General features: G+C 38.1%; 1 protein-coding gene and 1 non-coding gene across 4 annotated transcripts in view; one reads left to right on the top strand and one right to left on the bottom strand.

The window, feature by feature from the left end:
* Positions 1-2,511: 2,511 nt before the first annotated feature.
* On the bottom strand, positions 2,512-2,573 carry LOC148093106 (U7 small nuclear RNA). The gene has a single exon (XR_015714649.1). It is a non-coding gene; the product is annotated as a U7 small nuclear RNA (small nuclear RNA).
* Positions 2,574-10,018: 7,445 nt separating this feature from the next.
* The window catches only part of ATG5 (autophagy related 5), a 97,611-nt gene continuing 85,732 nt past the window's right edge, over positions 10,019-21,897 (top strand). The window contains exons 1-2 of one of the 3 annotated variants that reach the window (XM_016217515.2): positions 10,019-10,234; positions 16,397-16,562. In XM_016217515.2, the coding sequence (XP_016073001.1) occupies positions 16,455-16,562 (108 nt within the window). In that variant the 5' untranslated portion in view covers positions 10,019-10,234; positions 16,397-16,454. Of the gene's footprint in view, positions 10,235-10,455; positions 10,512-16,396; positions 16,563-21,897 lie in introns of those variants that run through there. The other 2 variants (XM_016217513.2, XM_016217514.2) reach the window with 2 other exon arrangements.

The raw sequence follows: 21,897 nt of genomic DNA, 5'->3' as shown, positions 1-21,897 counted from the left end.
AATGCCCTCTGACCTACCCTGACTTTTTTCCTCTCCCTAGTCTTCTGTTACACTTTCTATCTGAATTTGACATTGTGGTAGGCTGTAAAAATGCCCACAATTCTTGACTCTTCCCATAAAGACGCAGTCTGTTTTCTCAGTGCCTAAATCTGGGTTGGGCATGTGACTTACTTTGGCAAATGAAACATTAGCATACGTGATGCAAGCAGTGCTTGAAAAGAGCTTGCAGTGTCCTTGCTTCTCTTGGAATTTTGTTGCTATATGAACATGCCTAAGCTAGCCTTCTGAATGATGAGAGATTTGTGGTCAAGTCATCCACATCACCCCAGCCAATATCACAAATATTAATGAGGCCATCTGGGACCAGCCAGCCCTCAGTTAAGCCACCAAGTAGTCCCTGGCACATGAAAGAGGTCATCAGAGATCAACCGAGACTGTCCCCACCCAGCAGAATCATGAGCTAACTAAATAGTGCTGTTTTAAGCTTCAAGCTATAGTTAAACTAATTAGTTAACAGCTAAAACCGAGTCTGTTTTAGAAATATGTTACACCCCTTAAAACATGTATTTTATCAAGGAATCTTTTAACACTAAGAGTGGACAAACATTTTCACTGCATAATCTGAAGCCAAATATATTGCTTTGAGCTAGCTATATATTAATATTTAACACATATCTTTGTACCTAGATATTTGTTTATAGTCACGAAATTTATTTGTTCTCCTATCTATATTCAATCAAATCTCTATGGCACTTGATGATGCTATTATTACAAATATTACTAATCTAGTGTATAAAAACTAATAATTTTTATTTTTGTCTTCATCTATGGCTGCACTTTAGTTCACTATTACTCCTCCTCTCCTCCTAGCTTGTCCTAAATAACTAATCAGGACAACACCCATCTTGATCTGCTGAAATATTCAAGTTCTTGGATGAGGCCCCCTTATACACAGCCTTAATCCAATCAGTCTCTATGTCTCCTTCACATTCCTCGTTCTCCATCCCACCGTGATAACTCTTCTCATTTCTCAGTTGACTATAGTAGCTTTTCAGTTATTCCCATTGCCTCCTCTTCATGCTATGGTGTGAAGAAGCTTCCAAACGCACAAATCTGATCATCTCACATTCTTAACTGAGACCCTTCAATGTCTCTCCTGTGATTACAGCAGCAGCTTCAGAAACCTGCTTGATGTGACCCAACCACAGGAAGAAATAAATTCCACATCACAACACAATGCACACATACTTACATATAGGATATGCATAACTGAAGTAAAAGGGTTTTTTTGTTGTTTTTGTTTTAATCCTCACCTGGGGATATTTTTTCCATTGCTTTTCGGGGGGGGGGAGGGGGAGAAACATTGATGTGGGAGAGACACATCGACTGGTTGCCTCCTGCACATGCCTGACCAGGGCTGGGGAATCAAGCCTGCAACCCAGGTAAACACCCTTGACCAGAATCAAACCTGAGACCCTTCAGTCTGAGGCCTGAAGTAAAAGTTTTATGAAAGAAATTTATCCTTGCTGCTTGGGATGAACTCTTGACATTTTCTATTTTATTCTACTGTATTCTTCTTCTTCTTTTTTTTTTAACCCTCACCTGAGGATATTTTTCCATTGACTTTTAGAGAGAGTGGAAGGGGGGAGAGAGAGAGACATTGATGTGAGACACATCAATTGGTAGCCTCCCGAATACAGACTTAATCTGCAATCCAGGTAACTGCCCTTGACTGGCAATTGAACCAGAGATCCTTTAGCAACAGGCTGAAGCTCTACCCACTGAGTAACATCAGTCGGGGTTGGGGGGTGGTGATTGAAAAATTGAACAAATCCTCATATTTTACACTTGCTGTGTCTTCCATTCCCTTTGCCTAGAACAGATGTTCTTAACCTTATTTATTTATTCCTTTTTTTAGCACTGGACACCTTGGACAGTCTGGTCATGTCTATGAAGGCTTTCCCAGAATAAAGTATTTAAATGCACATATTCTTATAAAGAGACCCAATTATATTTATATGTAATTATACAATATTAGAAAAAAGTTTGAGTTATAGTATGTTTTCTATTGATGCACCAAATAATAAGGTCTCCCAGTGGGTCTACTAATACCTACTGTAATTTCAAGTAGTGATGAGTGTAAATGGCATTTCAAGATCTGAGTCAACTGATATATAGGTTGAATATATCTGTGTTTCTATTGGTGACAAGGTACAAGTATTGCTAATTCTACTCCAGTTTTGGGCCTATATTTATAATTTTAAAAATGCTAAAATTCTAACTGAAGGTTGGTGAAAATAAAGATGTAATTGTTTTCCCAATGCAAATTCTTCGAAACCCTGAATTTGATCCATGTACCCCTATGTTAAGAGCCCCTGGCCTAATAGCCTTTTCCTTCCTTGTCCATCTATTGTACCCTATTTATCCTTTAAGATTTCTTTATACATTCTTACTAGTTGCTCTTTTTTATTTAGTTATTTTTGGTTTTTTATTTTTACTTTTTAAAATTTTTTGGGCCTTCCGGTAAAGACTGGAAGACTATGAGACAAATTCAAAAAGAGTTGTAAGCACTTAGTTGCTCTTTTTTAAAAAAACATTAATTACAGTTGATATGCAATATTATATTAGTTTCAGGTGTACAGCATAGTGGTTAGACATTTATATACCTTACAAAGTGATCACCCCATTAAGTCTAATACCCACCTGGCACCATATATAGTTATTACAATATTATTGACTATATTTCCTATGCTGCACTTTACACCCCCATGACTATTTTGTTAACTACCAATTTGTATTTCCTAATCCCCTCACCCCTTTCATCCAACCCTCCACCCCCCTCCCATCTGGCAACTATCACAATGTTCTCTGGTAGCTGTTCTTGAAGCTAGGTTCCCACAACAGCTGTGCATGGTTCCATGATGGCCTGTGAGGGACTGTTGCAGTCATTCGTTTACTTATCCGTTCTGTCACACTGGAATGTGAGTTCCTTGAGGAAGAAATGATTTCTGATGCTTCTTATTATCTTGAGTACCTAGCACACTGTTCTGTGAGAACACTAATCACTTTATACATTGCTGGGAAAGGGTAGAGAGGGGGCAGAAAATGATACTTTATTGTCTCTGTCTTCCAGGAATACAGAAATGTCATTTTATGGTTAGTGGATGAAAAGACTTAGAAAACCTGCCTAGAATAAGCCAGTGAATGAAATCGTGGTGCATCAATGGTATACAGTAATGTGTGGCCGGCAGAACATGAACAGTTCCTATTCAGTTTTGCCTTTTGCTCCAATGGCAATACAACCCAGATGAACTATTTTTCTATGGAGAAGATTAGATCATGGGTCAGAAGCAGCCTTGGAACCTGAGATCGGTGACGAGTCAAGCTGCCTGAAGGTTACGTCTTAACTTCAGTTTCTCAATAGTTTTACTGTGCAGCTAAACTTTCAAGGCCAGTCACTAGGGTGGGCCCTTTCTAAGATTACCTAATTTTGTATTTGTAAGTCATTCATATATGTGCTTTCTAAAGAGGACTTCCCAAATTGTATGAGCATCGAGACTCTGGTGAGGATATTAGAAAAATGTTATAGAATTGAGCCCAGCACATAGTATGTTGTGCATGTGTTAGCTATATAAATAAGTTGTGCCCGGCCAGTGTGGCCAAGTGGTTGAGCATGAACCTATGATACAGGAAATCGCAGTTTGATTCCCAGTCAGGGTATGAGCCCTGGTTGTGGGCTCAATCCCCAGTGGGGGGCGGGCAGGAGGCAGTCGATCAATGACTGTCTCATCATTGATGTTTCTATTTCTCTCTCCCTCTCCTTTCCTCTCTCTGAAATCAATAAAAATATATTAAACACACACACACACACACAAAAGCTATGTAAGTTGCATATACATGGTGAATGTCCTAACCTCCTGACATGTACTATCTTACATTTTTGTAATAAAATCCTCTCACAACACCCCTGCGTGAGCATATGTGTTTCATCCCTGCTTTTGACTATTCTTTATTCCTTTCCTAAATATCTGTACCTTTCCTTTCCCTCTCAGCCTCTAAAATCATGCCAGTCCTTTAAAGCCCAAAGTAATGAATGCATCTTAGAAACACAGTGATAGTTACAGAGCTTCACTTGAAGTGTTTAGAAAAACATGAAAAACAAACCATATCATGTTTGTGGCAGTGATAGTACTAAAGGAGGAAGACCTGGGCTCACTGTGCCATCAGACTGGGAGGTGAACATGAAAGAGTAATGAATATAAAATGGGCTTTGCAAAAATTCAAGTTCTTTGATGACAGACTTTTTTATTAGGTAAACTGAATACCTTAATTTTTCTTTTAATAAATTAGGTGTTTTAAACCATTATGCTTATTCCTAAAATTCAGAGAGCCTTTGGGAACATCCCTGGGATGGCAATTCTGACAATTAATGTATGTGGGTAAATTATCCCACAGAAAGGTCCCCCATACAGAGTTGTTGATCAAAGTCTGTATTACATCTCAATTAATATATTTTAAGGTAAAAAAAAAAGAGAGAGAGAAATCATCTAAATATTCAGCTCTGTGTAATTAAATGTTTCATTTAAAATTTTATAATTTTGTTTAAAAAAACATTGCACCCTGAAAGGCATAACAGAAACTTAAATGCATGTTACTAGGTGAAAGAAGCCACTCTGCAAAGGCTACATACTTTATACTTTCAATTGTATGACTCTGGAAAAGGCAAAGCTTATGCAGACATAAAAGGATCAGTGGTTGCCAAGGGTTTGGAGGCAGAAAGGGATGAATAGGTGGAGTGCAAAAGATTTTTAGGGCAGTGAAACTACTCTGCATGATTCTATAATGGTAGATACATATCATTACATATTTGGCTAAATCCATGGAATGTGAACCCTAAAGTAAACTATGGACTTTAAGTGATTATGATGTGTCACTGTAGGCTCATCAATTGTAACAAACATACCCATGCAGTTCAGGATATGATAGTGGAAGGGGTTGTGTGTGTGAAGACAGAGTGTATGGAAACTCTCCAGACTTTCTGCTCAATTATGCTGTGAACATAAAACTGCTCTGAAAAATAAAGTTAATTAATTTAAAAAATATATTGCCCTTCTTTTAAGTTCAGCATTTAATAACTTTAAAAATATGAATTTTATTTTTGAAAAAGAATCCATGGAGCTATGGGTTTTGATACATATAACATATGGTCTATGCATAATATAGTAACTGCTAATAAACTATGAAATAAAAGTGCTCTAAGAAAGTGCTCTTTCAGTCATGACTTCTGCTTCTTTTGAACTTTTATGACATTTTTTTTCTCGATCACTCTTTTTGTCCTGTCTTGCATTGTTGCTAAATCTCTGTGTAATATTCTGTTTCCCAGTTTAGATTGTAAGCAACTCTGAGGCAGAACTGTGACTGATACCTGTATTTTCCCTACAGCCCTGGGGAAAGGGCATTTCCAACAGAAGGAATGGAGTAAGCAAAGGCACAGGGTGTGAGTGAGGTCCGACAGACACCAGGAGCCAGACTGATGGGCGCTGAAGCTGGTAAACTGGGTTGGGATTAGGCCAAAAAAATTTAGATTATTTTCTGTAGGCAGTGAGGATTGGTTTTTGTAAAACCAGAGCAGGGGCATAATTAGAACTGTGCTAAAGAAGATTCTCTGGCAGCAGATTGTAAAATGGGTTGGTGAGGGGGAGAGGAGGCACAGAGCCTAATAAAGGACATAAAAACAACAGCTCCCATTTACGGAGAGCTCACTAAGTGCCAAGCACTCTGATAAATGTTTTATGAGCATCATCCCACATAATCTTCACAAGAAGTCTATGAAGCAGTTGCTATCATTATCCTCATTTTACCTCAAGAAAAATGAAGTGGATACTTGGAGAAGTTATATAACAGCCAGGTTCTTGGGCGAGCGACCTGTTCAATTGCTCAGTGCTTGATATAAAGCTCTGCTGTTGCCATCTTGAAATTCCTTTTCTTAACCAAGGGCTTCATTTTCATTTTGCACTGACTATGGTGCATTACATAGTCAGTCCTGGTTGAATAATTTTGCCTGTGGCCACACAGGTAATGGATGTCAGATATAGGATTTAAGAGCCCATGTCCTCAACTATGCTATGCTGCACTATCTTATGATTTCAAGAGTAGGATGTGGAGAGGAAAATAAATTTGAAAGAGATTTTATCAGTATTGAAAAGGTTTAGAAAGTGGGCCCATTTTGCTCAGTGGTTAGAACGTTGGCCCTTGGACTGGAGGGTCCTGGGTTCGATTCCGGATAAGGGCACATACCTTGGTTGCAAGCTCCCAAGGTTGGGGTGGGTGAGGGAGACTAACAATCTATGTGTGTCTCTCACATCAAAGTTTCTCTCTTCCTCTCTCTCCCTCTCTCCATTCCACTCTCTGAAAAGCAATGGAAAAAATATCCTGAGGAGAGGATTAAAAAAAGAAAGTGGGTTTTGTTTTTTTTTTCAGATTGAAATAACTTTGTTTTGAGAACTTTCTAAGGCTTTCACAAGATCTCCTGAGGTAACCTGAGGTTTCCTATTAGAAAACATTGTTATTTCATTGAAGGTGCTGTTAACTAGCCTTGCAGGCTAAGCTTTGTATCTGGTCATTTGTGACATCTGGTGACAACAACGTGTTATTGCAAGGATTTATTTTGCTGTTTCAAGTCAGGCTGTTCAGGGTTTTTAAAAAAGACTTCCCACTTCCCAAACTATTTTTCTTCTGTTCTCACTGAAAAAACGGATTGAAAACTGCCTGATTTGTCCCAATTTTTTAATAAGGACTTTTTATAGAAAAATATTCATACGGGAAGAATCAAATCATCTAATTCAAAAAAATTTAGAATAATATTAATTTATGGAATCAAAATTAAAACACAAATGCATGAGTTATGAATATGTATTTTTTCAAAGAATATTTGACATATTACTTTAATCCACCCCTCAGAATCCATCCGTGTAGACAAGAAGATAAAAAGCTCTGAGTAACTGTAATCATACAGTTTAATAACACAATGTTTTCAATAGGAACCCGCATTTTATCTGTACCAGTGATAGAATTACATATGGTACATGACATGGTTGTCATAGGGAAATTATGACTTTAAAATACATATTCAATTTTTGGGATTTCTTTGCTGTTGTTTAAGAGCTATTTTCACTTTATCAAGCACATATGTGAACTCAAGAAATGTGAAAATGACTGAATGACAAAGTGAATAAAAGTCTATCATTAAAGCTAAAAAGGCGCCCGGCCAGGCGTGGCTCAGCGGTTAAGCGTCGACCTAGGATCCAGGCGATCGGGGTTCGATTCCCGGTCAGGGCACATGCCCGGGTTGCGGGCTCGATCAATGACTCTCTCATCATTGGTGTTTCTATCTCTCTCTCTCCCTCTCCTTTCCTCTCTCTGAAATCAATAAAGATATATTTAAAAAATAAGTAAAGAAAAAAAAATTAAATTAAAAAGCGCTAAAAAGACGCTGGCCAGGTAGCTCAGATGGTTAGAGTATCATCCTAATATGTCAAGGTTGCACTTTCCATCTCCAATCAGGGCATACACAAAAAGCAATCAGTGAATGCATAAATAAGTGGAACAATAAATCAATGTTTCTCTCTCTCTCTTCCTCTCTCCCTCTCTCTAACGTCAATAATAATAATTTTTAAAAAAGCTAAAAGAGTCTATCCATCCAGCTCCTGGATTGATTTTAGAATGCCAATTAAATAGATACAAAATGGAATTCCTATGACTGCTGAGCATGGAAAGTCTCAAAATAATATTTGGATCCTCCAAATATTCTCTCACCTCATAGGAGAAAACACTAATAATGATATAGTATATAATGATACTTTCCCAACTTTCAAGCATGTGTTCTTAGAATTGCAAAAAAATCCTAGAATCATAAATATGATCATAATCGCAATCAAATGTGTGTTAAATTCCTCAGTGTAATGCATTCTGGACTGCTTGTTTTGGTCTTTTGTTCAACATTAGTATCTATGTGCAAAGAATTGAGGTAGGTAGTGCCTTAGAAATATGAAGAGCTTATCCCTGAGTGGATTATGGGGGTATGAGAACTATTTTTCATATCTGAAGTACTATTAGAATTGGGGTTAAATATTTCTATTATACATTTACCCACAGGGTGGAACAGGAACAAGGAGAGAAAGGGAAAAACGGGGTCAATTCTTAAAGATTTCTTCCTATTAGGTTCTCCATACATAGTTTCCCTCCCAACATTTTATTAGAAAAATCTTCAAACATACATCCAAGTAGAAAGAATTTTACAGTGAAAGCCTACATGCTCGCCACCTAGATTCTACCATTAACATTTTACTGTACTTGCATTATCACATATTTATCTATCCACCCCTCTGTCCATTCATCAATCCATCTAATTTTTGGGATACATTTCAGTAAATTCCTTATAGTTTGGGATACTTTTGGAAATCTATGGCATCTTAATCCCAAGAGCATTTTTTTTCAAGGTAAAATCTTTATACATGCATATATATATATATATTTTTTTATTTTTATTTTTTCCTAATCCTCACCTGAGGATATTTTTTCCCTTGCTTTTCAGAGAGTGGGAGGGGAAGAGAGAAAGAAATATCGATGTGAGAGAGACACATTGACTGGTTGCCTCCCACATGCATCCCAACGGGAGAGCAGATGGAGCCAGCCACTGAGGTACAGTGCTGTTGGTCAAAATCGAACTCAGGACCCTTCAGTCCGAGGACCAGTGCTCTAACCACTGAGCCAAATCAGCCAGGGCCAAGAGCTTTTTTAACAGACACTAATGGCTATCCACTGGGGATGCTGTAGAGGGGATTTCTGCATTGAGTAGGTAGAGTGGACCAAACTGGCTTTCAAACTTTTTTGACTGCTACCCACACCAAGAAATGTATTTCACACTCCTATCCAGTGTACACTACATACATACCAAAGTGATAATTTCAGGAAACAATATTTCCCCTTAACATGTGTGAAGCATGCCAATATTTTCTATTTTATTTCCTTTAAAAAGTGCTGATCGTGGGCCTGGCAGGGTAGCTCACTTGGTTAGGAGCATTCTCCCAATATGCCAAGGTTGAGGGTTTGATCCCGGGGTTGGGGCACATACAAGAAGCAACCGATGAAGGCATAAATAAGTGGAACAAGAAATCGATTTCTCTCTAAAAAAAAAAAAAAGTACTAGTCATGACTTCCTAGCTGGATTTGATGACCCACCACCATTGGGTTGTGACTCACCATTTGAAAAAGGTTAGACTCGTCAACCTCCAAAAAGAGGTCTTTTAAAAAGAAGCCGGTGGCTACAGCTAGGATTTCCCTAATCTTTCCAATTATCAGGAAATTATTGACTCTCGAGCACAGCATTTACTTAGCCATAGCGTTATGTTACATGGCAATCTTAAGAGAAAAAAGTTAAATGCCTGGTAAGGCTTCTGGATAGATCTAATTCATACACTCTTCAGGAGTAAGCTTACTAATTGCTTATTTTCACAAACAGGAAGCTATAGATATACACTTTTGGATCGATGGGAGGACTTCAGTACTTACGTATTTTAATCTTCTGTTAAAGGCGACTATTAATCTCTAATGTGGCTCCGACAAAGTTGAGAAGAACAAAGAGAAAATAGATATAAAAACTTCGAAAACCAACGTTTTATTACAATTACTCTGCAAAGGTAGGAGAGGGATGCTGCAATCAAGTGTCCGTGAGGCAGTGTCTCAGTACTTTCAAAACTCTGAGCGCTCGCAGAATTGCTACATTAAGCTCCGGAACAGCGATGACTGCGCAAACCGTAGGGGACTCTCCGGAGGAAGAGGCTGCGAACTCGCCGGCGCTTGGAACCCACACTCCCGCGCTCCCTCGGTCCGCGCATGCTTGCTCCCGCCTCCTCGCGGGGCCGGGCTGCCTCCGAGGGCGGAGGGCGGGCCACGTGGGGTCCCTGACGTCATCTCCGGGCGCCCAGGGTAACTGGACTTGGGGTGGGCTTCCAGGGGTTTGCGGCGCCGCGGGTTGTATCTGCTGGATACCGGAGGGCGGAAGTGCAGCGGGGCTCGGCTCCGACCTCCTCGCCGGGCCCTTCTGCGGCTGCGCGGGCTCGGGGGACTCCGGGCTCGCGCGTCTCTGCGGGACTGTGTCAAGCACCCTGCGCCGTCGAAGGATCCAGGTCATCTTCACCCGTGCGGGAAGCCGGAGGAGGAGCCGGCGCTTCTGGTAGGGTGTTTGTGTGAGTGTGTCCTCCGCGTCCCCCTCCCCCCACGAGGAAATGCCCGAAGGGGGAGGGTTGGGGAGATGCCAGGTAGGTGTGGTAAAAGGGAGCGGCGAATGGCAGGCTGGAGGAGCGCTCCCGCGGGCGGCAGTGGCGGGTAAAGGTGGGTCCTCCGGGAGGGGTGGGGCTGGCCCGGCGTCGCCCTCTGATCCCGTGGGCTGGCCCGAGGGCGAAGCCTGGGCGATCTCTCTGGGGGAATACGTCTGTCTCTCCCTTATTAAGGTAGGAAACCTAGGCTCCAGAGTTTAGTTCAAGACCTGCATTTTTCGTGGAACAGTTATTTAAATCAATCATTTCACAGACAGTTCAGTTCTGTCTGAATTCAGTGGGTATTTCTTCCAACTTATTTTCTCATCGGCGTTCATTCAGTCTCATTTTAATGATATTTAGTGTTAACAAAGCCATTTTCTGTTGGCAAAGTATTTTCACGTACTTTCATTAGACTTTGGATTGTTTTCAGATCATACCTGAAGCACTTGAGGAACCCAGGGAAACGGGATTGGTTCTAGATTTTTCTGTAGGGGGGGAAGGCGCAGCAGGTCTTCAGCAAGAATCAGAACCCAGAGACCATAATGCAGACTGAACTTACGAGGCCTTTCAGAATTCACTTGATAAATCTCAGAGTTTTGGGGACTGTGAGTACTTTGATCCGAACTGAATTATTTGTGACTTCCATAGAAGGAGTTATTGGTTGAATTTTGAAGTTGAAAGTAAAGATGTTGGGCTGAGGGTAGTTGAGGGGAATTTTAGAATTTTGCAATAGATTTAAGTATGTGCTTTCATCCTCAAAGATGTGCTGGTTAAAATCAGTGGGAAATGAACAGAATGATATTATATGGATATGTTTTTAGAATAATGTGTACATTTCAAGTGTAGGTTAGCTTTATTAATTTAACAAATACCAAGTGCCTGTTAATGTACCAGCACTAAGCAAAAAGTAAACAAAGCAGAACAGTGGCCAAAACTAGAAAAATCCCTGCCATCACGAAGTTCACCTTGGGGAGATGTAATATAAAAACTAATTAAAATATATATATATCAGATGGTGAGAAGTGCGAGCGAGAGAAAAAAAAAGCAATGAAGGGGAATGCTGGTGGTGTGCGTAGATTGCAGTAGTGACCTTAGAAGAGATGATATTTGAGCAGAGACCTAAAAGTGTTAAAGAAGAATGCTGTATGGATGTAGTGGAAAGACCCATCAAAGCAACCACAAAGTCCCCGAGACAGGAGTGTACAGCTAGTTTGGCTGGAACTGAGTGAGCAAGGGGGAAGAGAGGTAAATAATCTGGTTAGAATGGGGCCAGGTCATATATGGCCTTGTAGGACTTTGTAAGAACTTTAGTTTTTACTTTGAATAAGAATAAACTGATCTGACTTGTGTTTTAAAGGATCTTTCTGATTGCTTTGTTGTCTGTTTGCAGCAAGGGCAGAAATGAGACCTATTGGCTGTTACATGTTTCCAGGTTAAAGGTCATGGTGACTTGGCTCTGTGCTAATAGTGGAGGTGGTGAGAAATGGCAGATTTTATGACTTGTGTCTAAGCTAGAGTCATCAGATGTGAAAAGGGGTCAAGGATGACTCCAAAGTTTAGAGCTTGATCACTAAAGAATAGAGTTAGCATAGAGTAATAGGGAGAGGAGGGAGGAAGACCTGAAATCATTAAGTTTTGTAATGTGCTAAATTTTCAAATGAAATGTCAGTACGCAGTAGTATATATGAAACTGGAGTTCAGAATGTAAATGTGGGAATTGTTAATGTATAAGTGATATTTAAAGCCATGAGAGTCTTCCAAAGGTATGGTTCAAGGACCGAGCTCTGGCCTTCAACATTTGGAGGTAGGTGAGATTTTTCTAACTCCCCCAAGGATAGGGTAGGGCTGCTCATTAAAACCCTTGTCAAGAACCACTGATCTTTAGACACAAGGTAGAAGAAAGGAGAAGCCAGGTCCTTAGCTGAGAGAGAGTAAGGAAGGAAAAGTGAAAATCTGAGGAGAGCCGAGATATGAAATGGTGATGTAGGACAGTGGGAGAATAAATGGACTAGGGAAATGGAGGAACCCTGGGCAGTACTTAGGGCCCACTTTTGAAGATAGTGTTCATGAATTTAAAGAGAGATCTATTATTTTTAGATGTTTACAAATTTACTACTAGTAGGCATTTGATATTTTAAGTAATTTCTAGGTAGTTGGGGATTTTGTCAGCAAAATAGCTTTGGGCAATAATTGGTTAGCCTTACTTGTGTGTAGTGTGAAAGGGACTATTGTGCATTATATTTTTGTCAAATTCACTATGCTATTTGCTAAATGTTGTTGATTGGGCACCTGCTCTGTTCCAGGTCCTGAAATAGATGTAGAGAATAGAGCAGTCAGAAGTAGCCCCTGCCCTCAAGCAGCTTGCTTCTAGTAGTCTGCCTCATGGGTTGGGATTTCTGTGCTTCCAAAACATTGCTTCAAATTGGATGCATGATGATAATAGTGTATTGTATGTTTGAGAAGGAAAAGTATTTTTTTTAAATAATGAAATTTGATGAATTTAAAGTGTGATTGTACTGATTTGGAAAAGCATTTAGATGGAAAAAATTTTTAAGTAGCTAGTATAACTTTTGGATTTATATATTTTATATATTGATGTGTTCAACACATGAATTTTCCAGTTGTTCAACAAAAATTCTAGAGCCTGCTCTGTGCTAATTATGCTAATATTGTGGATACAAAGGTATCCAGTTTCTGCTGTTAAGGGACTCAGTTCAGTGTGGGGAGAGGCAAGAGACGGATAAGATAAACATATCTGCAATGCATGGTTATAACATGCTGTTATAGAAGTAATTAGATTGGAGGTCGCTTAGCGGAAAGCTTCCCAAGGAGCTGATGTTAAGCTTAAAAGGGGATTAAGAGTTTGGCAAAAGAAGAGGGAAAGGTTGTTCAAGCAGAGGGGCCATGGAAGCACAAAGAAACTATATATTAAATCCATATACCATTTATTGAGATAACCAGGTGCTAAACATCCAAGAGCCCCCTGAAATTAAAATTATCTTCATTTTACAGAATGAGGTTCAGAGATGTCAGATTTGTTGTCCAAGGACACACACACAGCTTAGAGGTGGAAGTCAGGGTTTAAACCCATGTCAATCTAATTTCAAAACCCCTTAACTACCTACCTTACTCTATTGCCTGCTGTCAGCATTTAAATCTTCTCTGTCTTGTTCTTTGTTTTTCAGCCAGTTTTTCATCAACTTTTCATTCTTCCTTGGAAAGACCTCATATTTGTCTTTCATTCCACTGCTATGGGCCTAGGTCAGGCACTCGTTATTATATGCCCTAGTTGCTAAAATTGCTTCCTGGCTATATTCTCTCTGACTTGGGATCTCCTTTTGTTCACTACTATCATTTAGTTGTTTTTATTTCGTTATAAAACTTTACAGGCTCTCTAGGCTTATTGGATGAAATTGAGAACCCACAATATTCATGATCTAGTCTTATTTTACATTAACAGATTTGACATTAAAAGAATACTAATTCATTTCTAGCACTTAGTATGTGTCCAATACCCTTTCAAGCACTGTGTATTTTTTTTCCAGAATAGCCTGGTGAATTTTACAGGTAAGGAAATTGAGACTTAGTGAAGTACAGTGATTTGCCCAGGGTCTACATGTGATATTAAGAATTTACAGTGTCATCTCTTTCATTATCTACTCCCAACCCAGAGTTTCCTAAAATATTTGCAAACATACTGCTTCTGCTCCTTTTCTGCCTTTATCAGTGCTAGTTTTCCCTGAGTGGAATATTTCTCTTCTCTTTGCCTGCCCATATTCTACCCATTCTTCAGTTTCCATATCTTTTAAAATTCTTCCCCGAACACTATAGGATATATTAATATTTTACTTCCTTCCCTCCTTCCTTATGAAAGCTCTCTGCAAGTAACATTTCATTATAACCATGAATGTTTTGGGGTTGGAAGGCACGTTGGCAATCAGTATGGTGCAATGGAAAGAGTATGACATTAGAAATCAGAGTTGAAAAAAATCTTTACTGTAAGCTTATAAGTGCTTTAGTAGAGAAAAATAAAGGTACGATGAGGATACAGGTTCTACCTGAGTCATGTGTTGAAGAAAGGGTATTTGAGCTGGGTCCTAAAGGATGTCTAAATTGGAAAGATACAGTGGAGAAGGCAACTTTAGAGTAAGGAACCACCAGTATGAGCAGAGCCCTGGAAAGGACATGCAAGTGCATGATATGTTTAGTAGATTTAGATAAATTACCTTCCGGGCAATGCCTAAGGTTTTTAAAAAGTTATTATTATCACCATCATCATCATCTTGTATACATACCCTCGGCACCTGCCACAGAGCTGGGAATATCAAATGAGCAAATATTTATTGACTTTGCATTAAGGATTATTAGCAATGTTTAATGCATAATTTTTAGTTAATTTCCTTTACTGTTTTTATTCCTGCTTACATTATATAATACTTTTGATTATTCTTAGTTCTTGAAGTCTTTAGGACTTTTAAACATTTTTTGAGACATGCTCTTTCTTGTTGGTTCTGTAAATTATGATAGATATACTTTATAGTACTATGTTATAGAAATTGCTCTAAGTACTTTACATAGTACTAATTTAATTTTTATATGTTTTATGTGTGTAAGCACTGTAATTCTCATTTGACAGATGAGAAAACAGAGAAGTTAAGTGGCTTACTTGAGGTCACATAGTAAGTGGCTGAGCTAAGTTTTGAGTCCCAGTGATCTGGCTTCATATTCTACATTTTGAACCCCCACATCATAGTGCCTCTCAAGAGATAAGTTTTGTTTATGGATATATTTTAATAAAAGTTAAAACACTGGTATGCTAGAAAAAGCACTGGTCTCAGTTTAAGTGAACAGAGTTCTTATGGTTTGAGTGTTAATTAGTGCTCTAGTTGGGCACAGTTTTTCACCTCTTTCAGTTTACTTACCTGTAGATGACATTGCATCCAGTTGACCTCCAAGGTGTACTCTTAAGTATAGTGATACAAACTTAGAACTCTATTGGAGTTTTTCTCTCTTTGACTAATTAATTTATGGCAGTCTTGATGTACTTGGCATTGGCCAGTGGGAGAGAAGAGAGAGAGAAAAGCCCCTTGAATAATTCAGTGGTAATAATTGATATTTAGCTAAACTAATACAGTTATTTAAAATGTTTCTACAGGATACAGTATGATAAATTATGAATTAGCTAGCTTATGAAAGATGGAAAATATATACACACACAAATATAAGGCTATTGAATCTCAGTAGTCAGGTACCAGCAATATTTACTTCAGCATTTACTCCAACAGTATATTGTGATGTTGTTTAGTTGTAATTATTAGTGCTGGAAGACACTTGGACAAAAGCCATGTCCTTCTACCATATTCAGAATATTTTAGTTTGCAGATTTAGTGCTATATTTGTGGTATAGGGAATATTCTGCATCAGAGTAGAACTTTTACTGTTTCATTGGGTCAGAGGATTGTGAGCTATGTTTGCAGAGTAGGTAGGATTTGAGAGGTGAGAGAAGGGGATATTAGTCAGGGGGGATCGTAGGGCAGAGAGCAGCGTTGTAAGGGACCAGTTTTGATAGAGGGTTTAAAAAGAAATATAGTAAATAAGATTGGAAATATTGGTGGAATCAAGATTGTGGGCAGGATGAAATTTAGAATAGGAATAAGTTTGTACAAAGATTCTTTTCCAAGATGAGAGAGGTATTGTTTGTGTTTTGTTTTTTTGTTTTTTGTTTTTTTTTCCCAGAAAGAGAGTCTGAACTATTTGGAGTAGGAGAGGTTAAAATATGGGACAGGGATAATTGTGGAATGACATTTTGGAGTTGGCTTATAAGGGTCGATAGAGCATAAGTGAGGAGTTTACTTTAGATGAGGCTTGAGGGAATGATGTCTCTATACTTTCACTTTGGCTGTGGTTCATTAGTTAGTGTACATAATTTTGAATTGGTTATGTCTGTGATCCCTTCAAAGAATAGCTCTGCATTTAGAATTTGTTGTACTGATTTTGGCATTCATTTTTTCCTATAATCTTTCTTTGTTTCAGAGCAGGTTCAAGGATCTGATTAATGCTTCTTATTTTATTTTCAGTTTAGCTTTGGTTGAAAAAAGAATTTAGCCTATATGTACTGCTTTAACCACTGGAAGAATGACAGATGACAAAGATGTGCTTCGAGATGTGTGGTTTGGACGAATTCCAACTTGCTTTACCCTGTATCAGGATGAGATAACTGAACGGGAGGCAGAACCATATTATGTAAGTATGTTGATGGTGGCATATGGGATATTTGACTTTGTTCATTTTTGTAAATAAAGCTCTAAGAACCTGGAGGCTGTTATTCAACATTTATATACAATTAGTACTTGCCTATTATGGAAAATTAGAAAACACAGATCAGCAAAAAGAATGAAATTAAAATTGCCTCTGTTCTTACCACCCAAATGGAAAAACCACTGTTGACATGTTGATATGGGACCTTCTTGACTTTCTTTTTCTTATGCACGTATGCATATATATGATGATGGAATGATAAGTTATATGCTGTTTTTTAACAGGAAGCTATTTTGAAAATATGTTCACATTCTTTGTATTTAGGTGGTTCCAAGCAACTGTTTGACAAATTCTTTATTATAGCTCAGTGAACATATGAGCATATGTGTGTTTTCATATGTCAATGAGCTAATATATATTAGATAAAATATATTATTTAATAACAAATTGCTGTATATAGACTTGTAGTTTGAGTTAGTGTATTATCTCTTCTAAAGAGAATATCAAATATCTTCTGAATTTAGCCTGTTTTTCTTTTTTCCTTCTTTTTTTTCCAAGTGCACATATAATCCAAACTTAAGCATGTATCGGAAATCATAGTTTTCTGCCTATTTACTGAATAGCCCCTGGTAGGCATAGACATTCTCAGTTGTCATTATTTGAGTGCTTTTCTTTTTAATTGCTTTGATTTATACATAATATTGTTTACCCAGGAGGTTCTGGAAAAGTGGGAAATATATTTGTGGTTTTGGACTATTTCTTGTTTCACCTTAATAAAGCTTGCCCTTTGCTTTCTCCCTTTTCTGTTTGGGAGGCAGCACTGCTCCTCAACCTGCTCAAGCTATGGAAAGTCAGGCTGTTGGAAAGCTCAACAGTTTTCTCCCTTTAGAAAAACTTCTGTAGTTAAAAACAAAATGTGGCCATAGTTTATTTTTAGAAGAATTTTCATCTGTTATATGTATTTTTTCTCTAATTCTTCTATATGGGTTAGGATATCATTTTTGTTTTGTTTCCAAACTTGAATTTTCTGTTTTAGTTAAAACTTTTAACTGTGGATAACTTTCAAATAGTATCTAAACAAAAGGAAAATATGTATCTAGTTGGTCAAAGTGGCAAAAACTGAAAAATATATCACTTAAGTGGGTTTACTTTTGCATCAGAATATGATATTTGACACATTTCCTGCGGTTTAAAAAATTCAAGGAAAGAATACAGTATTTTTTCTTCTTTATGTATAAATCTGTTTAATTATTAAAAGACTGGCTTGAGAACTAGAGTGTAAGTTGTTTTCTAGCTATTTCTGATTGAATTGAAATTGGCAAGAGGTAGGAGGAAAAGGATTGTTTTATCTAATAGGTAATTGTTTTTGTCTTGAATTCTTTCTAATTCTTCACCCAAAAGAAACTTATAGTCATAATGATGATGTTTTTGAAGAATATTGGGTAACAGGCATATAATAAATACTAAATAAAAACTAGGGTTTAACATGTAGCATAATCCAGAATTTGCTCTTTAAGTGCAAGTTAATACATACAGGAAGAAAATATACAAAAACAGTAGTGGTTAGTCTTAGAATTATAGGTGAGGATTTTAGTGCCCATATGGTTTTAGTTCACATATGTTGGGGTTGTAAATTAAGTTTAAAAGTATTTTTAATTGCTTTGGTTTATAATAATAATGTTTTAAAGATTCTGGATGATATGAGGTAAAAATATCATGGCCTGATAGCCAGTGTACCTCTTTCCCAGAAATTCTCAAAGCTCAGGGTTATCACCATGGCTTGAAAAGTCTGTTCATGTTCAGGTAAAATAAAGATAGGTGAGTGGAAATGTAGTTTACTTTTATAATGCTTATGGTTTATTTCTTAGAAACTAGATTTTAAAATGTCCACTCATACCAAATTTATAAGTTAAATAATAATTATTCAAAGAGTTTTCTGTTTCCATTGGAAAAGCATATGAATGTTAATTTCCTATATCTACATTTTGATTTGTTGTCTTCTCATAAATCTTTCAGCCTACATCCTATCATTAAGAATTATATTCTGGCCCAGCCAGTGTGTCTCTGAGTTTGAGCATCGACCTGTGATCCAGGAGATCACCATTTGATTCCCAGTCAGGGCACATGCCGGGGTATGGGCCAGCAGGGGGTATGCAAGAGGCAGCCAATCAGTGACTCTCATCATTGATGTTTCTCTCTCTCTCTCCCTCTCCCTCTCCTTTCCTCTCTCTGAAGTCAATAAAAATATATTAAAACAAAAAAAGAATTTCTATTCTGTCTTTCAGGGAATGTTAGGAAGAAAGTTTGTTAGAATCTAGGCAGCTTTTCAATTTTTGTTGTTTCTGCTGTATTCATTTAAGCTGTTGTTTTTCATTTAGATAATGGAAAAACATACTAATTTGGATTCATATTTTGTGACTTGTTACCAGAGGAAATAACACAGTCAGAAATATGGCCATCAATCTAAGTGAACCCTAAACATTACCCAGCAGTCCTTTCATGTTTTCTTAGTCAGGTTCTGTGTTCTCCATTATAACTATTCTCTGAGCCCTGACCTCATCTTTCACTCTAAACAGGTGACCTCACTTCCTACATCACAAAGAAAATAGAAACTATGTGATAGTACCTCCCATAATTTTCACCAAGTCTGCAAATCCTGTTTGCACTCACACATGTTTACTTCTCTCTTGCTAATGGAAGAGGTATTCTTCCTCTAGACAAGACCCAATCTTCCATCTGTTCTCTGGACCCATCTCCTGCCTTCTTAAGGAAGCTGGTGGTTTCTAAGAGTCTTTCATCCCCACTGCTGCCTTCTCTGTTTATTTTACTTTCAACTTCTGTCTACTGGCTACTTCTTTTCAGCATTTATATTGTTTTAAATCTTATCTAAAACAACACTGTTGACCCATCTCTGTTTCAACCTCTTGCTTTCCCTTCATAGCCAGACTTTAAAAAGGTTGTCTGTATCCATCAATTCCTTACCTCCTACCACTTACTTCGCTGTAGTCACATTTTCACTACTACAACAGAACTATTCTTGCCAGTCACTAATGACATCTTTTTTGCTTTTTATATATTTTTTAGTGATTTTAGAAAGAGGAAGGGAGAGAGAGGGAAACATCGATGAGAGAGAAATATCGATAGATTGACTGCCTCCTCACTCCCCCTACTGGGGATTGAGCCCACAACCCGGGCATGTGCCCTGAGAGTCCAACTGAGGTCTGGATCGTAGGTTGATGCTCAACTGCTGAGCCAAGCTAGTGAGGGAAAATCAAAACTTAACTTTTTTTTGCTCACACAAGGATATTTTTTCCATTGCTTTTCCGAGAGAGTGGAAGGGGGAGAGAGACACACATCGATTGGTTGCCTCCAGCAGGCACCCCAACCAGGGTTGGGGATCAAGCCTGCAACCGAGGTCCCTGCGTTTGGCTGTAATTGAACCTGAGACCCTTCAGTCTGAGGGCTGATAGTAACCACTGAGCCAGTCTGACTAGGCTTCTTATCTACTTTTATGTCTTGAGTGTTTTTGTCTTGACAACTCCCAAGATTTTACTTCTGAGCTTCAATCTATATGTCTGGTGGATATCCTTACTCAGATGTCTCAAAGGAGTTAAACTGAGTATGTTTGAAACTGGACTCATCATCTTTATCCCCAGACAACCTGGTCATCTGCCATATTTCCTCCCTATTTTGGCAAGTAGACCTATCATCTAGCTAATTAATTACTCCTACTAGTAATTAACATGGGACTCATCCCTTGATGCTTCCTTCTCCTATATTCCTGACATTTGGTCAGTAACTTAGTCCATCTGATTTTACATCTGAAATATCTCAAACTTACCAGTTCCTTTCATACCCCGTGCTACCAGCCTACTTCAAACCACCATTTAGAAACTGATGGATTGCATAGTACTAATTTCCCTGGTCTCAGTCTTGTCCTCTTTCCATTTTCTAGTCTGCAGTTGGTGTAATCTTTTCAAAACACATATCTGACCTTGCCACCTGCCTGCTTAAAATCTTTCATGGCTTTTCATCATCTTTAGGGTCCTTGATGTAGCTTACAAGGTTCTTCATAATCTGGTCCCTTGCTGCTTTAGTACTTATTCTGTCCCAACCCTCTACATTCCTGTGATATTCAACTTCTTATAGTTCCTCAAATGTGCTAGTTTGTCTTTTTGTATTCACTCCATGCCTTCTTGCAGTTTCCTCTGTCTGGAATGAGTGAACAGCAGTGTCTCTTACCCTACTCATACCCAACACCCACACCCACCTATGTTTGGTTTACTCTTGTTTGCCTTTTGACTGTTACCTCAAAATAGCCTTTCCTGAGCCCATAGATTATGTTAAAATCCTTTGCTACTTGTTCTTATAACATTCTTTACTTCCTCCTTGAATTTATCACATTTATAATTTCAATTTTACTGTCTTCCTTTCTAGCCTGTAAGCTCCATGAGAGGAAGAACTTTCTGTTTCATTCAGTGTTGTATCCTTATTGCCTGGTGAAATGCCTCACACATTGAAATGGAACAGAATTCTAGTATATTGTAATTCTAGTTTTGTTCTAAATAAGTAAATTTCTAATTTTATAATTGAAAATGATGAAACAAAATAGGATTTAGCATGAACAAACAGTATTAGAGGCACCATTTTCAGAAACATAAGTAACATACAACTATATAAAACGTATGTCTTACAAGCTATATAGAAGAAAATGAGTCACTTGTGTCATACTCACTGGAGTACTTGACAGTGCTAAATGAGGAACAAGAGAATGCTAAATTCCATATAGTTGACAATATCCCCAGAAGGGATTAATTCTTTTCATATTAAAAGAACTTCAAGAACCTTGAAGACATTAATGGAAGTGAAATAAACCAGGCACAAAAGGACAAATATTTTATGATCCATTTATTATTATTTTTAATATGTTTTTATTAAGTTTAGAGAGGAAAGGAGAGGGAGAAATATCCATGAGCTGCCTCCTGCATGCCCCCTATTGGGGATCCAGCCAATAGCCCGGGCATGTGCCCTGCCCAGGAATCGAACAAGTGACCTCGGTGCATGGGCCGACACTCAGCCAAGTGAGCCACACAGCCAGGGCTTATGATCCATTTATATGAGGTTCCTAGAATAGTCTAAATCAAAAGACAGAAAGTAGAAAAGTGATTACCTAGGGCCAGGGAGAAGAGCAATGGGGAAATTATCATTTAATAGTACAGAATTTGAGTCTGAAGTGATGAAAAGTTCTGGAGATGGATAGTGTTGATGGCTGCACAACAGTGTGAATGTATTTGATGCCACTGAACTATACACTTAAAAA

This window comes from Miniopterus natalensis, chromosome 5 (genome assembly GCF_054644295.1).
Source record: "Miniopterus natalensis isolate mMinNat1 chromosome 5, mMinNat1.hap1, whole genome shotgun sequence".
In the NCBI taxonomy this organism is placed as follows: Eukaryota; Metazoa; Chordata; class Mammalia; order Chiroptera; family Miniopteridae; genus Miniopterus; species Miniopterus natalensis.
Note: the sequence above shows the minus strand (reverse complement) of the source record. Positions and strands in the feature narration are given on the sequence as shown.